The sequence below is a fragment of the Arachis stenosperma genome, chromosome 9 (assembly GCF_014773155.1).
Source record: "Arachis stenosperma cultivar V10309 chromosome 9, arast.V10309.gnm1.PFL2, whole genome shotgun sequence".
In the NCBI taxonomy this organism is placed as follows: domain Eukaryota; kingdom Viridiplantae; phylum Streptophyta; class Magnoliopsida; order Fabales; family Fabaceae; genus Arachis; species Arachis stenosperma.
In genome coordinates, this window is record NC_080385.1 from 141,171,604 (window position 1) to 141,176,850 (window position 5,247).

The following is a 5,247-nucleotide window of genomic DNA, read 5'->3' on the forward strand; positions in this document are numbered from 1 at the left end:
AGAATTAACATAATTAATTTTGATTAAAAAAATTTTTCAAAAACTAATTTGACTATTTAATCGTTTTAGATATTCTTTTTAGAGTAAAGTATTGTTTTTGTCCCCAACGTTTGGGGTAAATCTCAAAATTGTCCCTAACGTTTCAATCGTCCTATTTACATCCCTAACGTTTTAAAATTGACTCAATGTTGTCCTACCGTTAGGGATCCGTTAATAAAATTAACGGCGGGACAAAATTGAGACGATTTTAAAACGTTAGAGACATAAATAGGACTAAAACGTTGGGGACAAAAACGATACATAGAAATAAATTTTAATTTTATTCTTCAATAATATCAATTTTTATTGTACATAGTATTCAATTATTTTTAATCATATTTACGCTTAATCACCTTATTTTTATTCTAAATAAATTTATTTTTTTAATTTTACACTTAAAGTAATGTATTTTTTTATAAATAAATAAATTTTACACTTTTATTCTAAATAAATAATGTAATGTGATTAGAATGAAAGTGTAAAACTATAAAAAAAATATAAGTAATGTGATTAAGTAATGAAAGTAAAATTACATTATTTATTTAGAATGAAAGTATAAAATTTATTTATTTATAAAAAAATTATATTACTTTAAGCGTAAAATTATAAAAAAAATTAATTTATTTAGAATGAAAATAAGGTGATTAAGTGTAAATATGATTAAAAATAATTAATACTATGTACAGTAAAAAATTGATATTATTGAAAAATAAAATTAAAATTTATTTCTATGTATCGTTTTTGTCCTCAACGTTTTAGTCCTATTTACGTCCCTAACGTTTAAAAATCGTCTCAATTTTGTCCCGCCGTTAATTTTATTAACGGATCCCTAACGGCAGGACAACATTGAGTCAATTTAAAAACGTTAGGGACGTAAATAGGACGATTGAAACGTTAGGGACAATTTTGAGATTTACCCCAAACGTTGGGGACAAAAACAATACTTTACTCTTCTTTTTATTTAGTTTTGAATATTTCTCGTGATCATTTAAATTCAAATCTCCTATGAAATGAAGCATGGAACGCACTAGCATTCGCGTCAATACACACCTTTAAGGCTTTAACTATGATATGATTTTTTCCCCTTGACTCTGACTTGTTCTGGACATAATTTTCTGCATCATGACAACATTCTCCAACAAAAATCTATTTTGGACTTTTCTCAGGGAAGAATAGTCCATCTTAACAGTAAACTACATAGTACTAGTTTTGATCATCATCATCACCATGTTCTAACTTCTAAATTGTATTATTTTTCTATGAGAAGCACATATCAGCTATGATCTGCAAAACCAGTTGAAAATTTGAAGAGCAAATACATGAATTCCAATATGGAGGAAACTACTACTCTTCCTCTAAATATCTTCCATGTCAACAAGCCTATGATCTTCACCAATAGGCTACACATGCTTCTCCACTCTATTGCTTTGTGCTTCTTATTCTATTACAGACTCTGTTACTTCTTTCAACCTAGAGCAACACCACCATTATTGTTACCCTGGATTCTTGTATTTCTATCTGAGATCATTCTCTCCTTCATTTGGATACTAGGCCAAGCATATAGATGGAACCCAATTTCAAGAACTGTGTTCCCTCAAAGGCTACCTGAAGATCAAAAGCTTCCTCATATTGATGTGTTCATATGCACTGCAGATCCTACTAAGGAGCCTACTATTGATGTCATGAACACTTTGTTATCAGCCATGGCACTTGATTACCCTCCAGATAAGCTTCATCTGTATGTTTTCTACCTACAAATTCTTCAATTTTGTTCATGTATGCTTATAATTTGTTTAACACATGTTTGTACTTTTACAACTTAGGTATGTTTCTGATGATGGGGGTTCAGCAGTTACCTTGAATGGGATGAGAGTGGCATGGAAGTTTGCAAGGTGCTGGATTCCCTTCTGCACAAGATACAGAATAAGGTGTAGGTGCCCCAAGGCTTACTTTTCTTCTCAAGAGAGTGATGATGATTTTGGCGGGGACATGGAGTTTGTTGCACATAGGAAAATGATCAAGGTGGAAGATTTTATTTATTTTAATATATATATGGAAAAATTTTATCCTAAAGTTTGTGATTTTTTATTCAAAAATCTTTTTGACGTTTAATTTCATTTTAACGTTTTTTATTTTAGTCAAAATTACCCCTGAACGTTAGGGACAAAATTGAAAACGTTCAGGCGCAGCTTCAACACAAATCAAAAATATCAGGGACAAAATTGAATGAAATTAAATATTAGGTATATTTTTGAAGAAAATTGTGAAAGTTAGGAACATGCTTTACTCTGTATATATCAGATGTTGAAGTTAACTTTCTATGAAATGTTTTTTGGATTCTATGACCATTGACCAATGCTTCATTTATATGGTTCTCTTCAGGAAAAGTATGAGGTTTTCAAAGAAGACATGTTAAGATTTAGAGAAGATGAGGTTCACTCTGGAGATGCTACTGGCATAACAAGTCAAAATCATGCATCTATCATTGAGGTATAGTATGAGTATTTTCTTCTAAAAAGTAGCTTGATTATGGTTTAATTAGCTAAATTCAAAGCTTGGTAGGCTCTATTTGTTCAATTATAGTTCAGATGAATCAAATTCAAACCTGTGGACTTGATTAATATAAGTGCTTGAACCAAACTACTGCTTTAATTTGGCCTTTGCAATGTTTGTGTTACATATAGAGAGCACAGTAATTTTCTCTGAGGTGCTGGATGGTGTTTACAATGAATTTCAGTCATATGATAAGAAAATCAGGTATGTTTTTGGCAGGTGATACAAGAAGATAGCAGAGATGAAATAGAGCCTGTGAATTTGCCTAGTCTTGTATACGTTTCCCGCGAGAAAAAGCCTTCTCATCCTCACCATTTCAAAGCTGGAGCACTCAATGCACTTGTAAAATTCTCTACATCTCTAAATTTATTCATTATTCAAGCATTTTCTTGGAACAAAACAAAATTCTTAAACTCAAACCATTCACAAATATGAGCAAGAGCCTTGATATTTGCATTTACTTTGTCATGTTGCAGTATCGCGTCTCTGCCGTGATGAGCAATTCTCCATACATTCTAGTGCTGGACTGTGACATGTTCTGCAGCGAGCCGGATTCAGTGCGACAAGCACTGTGTTTCCACCTTGATCCAAAGCTATCACCTTCCCTTGCATATGTGCAATTCCCACAGAAATTTCACAACATAAGCAAGAATGATATATATGATAGTCAGCACAGATCAGCATACAAAGTAAAGTAGAGCATACCAAATACATATCTACATCTTCAAAAAAGTAGCATTTACTAAGTTTCTTTTCCCATAACTTAGGTTCTATGGCAAGGTATGGATGGACTTAAGGGGCCTGTGTTGTCTGGCACAGGATTCTATATGAAAAGGGAAGCTCTATATGGAAATTACAAAATCAAAGGTACAGAACATGATGAAATTATTCAGTTGTTTTTGCTTTAGATATGAGTATCATAACTGCATACTCATTGTTAGGCACTGAACTTGAACCCCAACAACAATTTGGCACATCCAACAAGTTAATCAAATCCTTAAAACAACAGAATTTCACTCCTGATTTGATGAATGACGGGAAAGCTTTACCTGATGAAGAGACTCTACTTTTGGCTTCATGTAACTATGAAACTAACACTAAATGGGGTCAAGAGGTAATAAAGATTAAGAATATCTATGTTTTTTTTCTCCATTAACACAATGCCTTTCAATGTGCTTATTCCTTATTGCAGATTGGATTCTTGTATGGTACTGTATGTGAAGATGTTCACACTGGATTCATGCTGAATTGCAATGGTTGGAATTCAGTTTTTTGTGATCCAGCTAAGCCACAGTTCCTTGGAAACAGTACAAATAACCTGAATGAATTGCTAATTCAAGGAACAAGATGGGGTTCTGGTCTGCTTGACATTGGTTCAAGCAGATTCTGCCCTCTTATATATGGACCTCTAAGGATGTCCCTACTTCAAAGCCTTTGTGTTGCTGAGCTTACATATTTCCCTCTTTATTGCTTGCCTCTTTGGTGTTTTGCCATTGTCCCTCAACTTTGTCTACTATATGGATTTTCCCTCTACCCTAAGGTAACTTTAGAGATTGAATTCAACATTCACTTGTTATATTTGCTTCACATATTGTCACATGATGACTCTAATGCTTTATTTTGTGTGTCAGCTCTCAGACCCATTTTTCTTCATTTTTCTGTTCATCTTCCTATCATCTCTAACAAAACACTTAGTTGAAGTCCTCACAACTGGAGGAACATTCAGAAAGTGGATAATAGAACAAAGGATATGGATGATGAAATCAGTCACATGCCACTTCTATGGATTGTTGGATGCAACACTCAAAAAACTTGGTCTAAGAGAGGGTAGTTTCATGCCGACCAACAAAGTGGAGGATCATGAACAAACCATGTTGTACCAAATGGACAAGTATGATTTCAGGACATCAAAAATGTTCCTTGTTCCAATGGTTGCAATCATAATCTTCAACATGAGTTGCTTCTTTGGGGGAATCTATAGAGTGGCTTCAGTTGGAGATTGGAACAGCATGTTCATGCAGCTATTGCTTCCTTGTTATGTCATTGTTGTGAATTATCCCATCATTGAAGGGCTGATAAGAAAAGACAAAGGAAGCATTTCAACTTCAGTGATTATACTTTCTAACTTTTTGGTAACTATTATTCATTTTATACTGTCTCCTCTCCTAAGATAAGTGTAGTAGGGGGGAAATTTAGCTTTGACAATGGAGCCTTTCAAAGTTTTTATAAAAGAATTAGTAGTATTATTTTAAAAGAACAAATGGAGTTTAATTGATTTAAATTTTACATTTTTATATTAAATTTGTGGAATCAATTTTTACTTTTTTTATTTATTTAATTAATTTTTTATTTTAAATATTAACATTTTAGACTTAAATTTCAATAAACATTCATAAATTAAAAACTTTATTGACTTATTTATAAATTAAAAATAATTTATAATATCTATTTATATAATTATTTATTTATTTATTTTTATATTAGTAATAAATTTAAAAATAATTATATTTATAAATTTTATTTTAAAATAAATATTATTATATAATTTTATGTTAAAATTTTTTGTTCTCAATAAATCTTTTCAAACTCTGCCACTGAGTGTAGTATTCCATTTATGCTCATCTAGCTTTGGTGTTATTATTTATAATATTTTTT

General features: G+C 31.6%; 1 protein-coding gene across 2 annotated transcripts; it reads left to right on the forward strand.

Annotated features, from left to right (window-relative positions):
* The first annotated feature begins 1,126 nt into the window (after window positions 1-1,126).
* On the forward strand, window positions 1,127-4,964 carry LOC130951079 (cellulose synthase-like protein G2). Of its 2 annotated transcripts, none has more exons than XM_057879690.1 (9): window positions 1,127-1,777; window positions 1,863-2,061; window positions 2,422-2,529; window positions 2,797-2,934; window positions 3,069-3,281; window positions 3,360-3,459; window positions 3,534-3,706; window positions 3,785-4,132; window positions 4,224-4,964. In XM_057879690.1, exons 1-9 carry the CDS (start codon window positions 1,359-1,361, stop codon window positions 4,764-4,766), a joined length of 2,241 nt encoding a protein of 746 aa, XP_057735673.1. In that variant the 5' UTR covers window positions 1,127-1,358; the 3' UTR covers window positions 4,767-4,964. The 2 variants fall into 2 exon arrangements, with proteins under 2 accessions (XP_057735673.1, XP_057735674.1); XM_057879691.1 differs by having other exon boundaries at window positions 1,129-1,777; window positions 2,812-2,934; window positions 4,224-4,960.
* The last annotated feature ends 283 nt before the right edge of the window (window positions 4,965-5,247 follow it).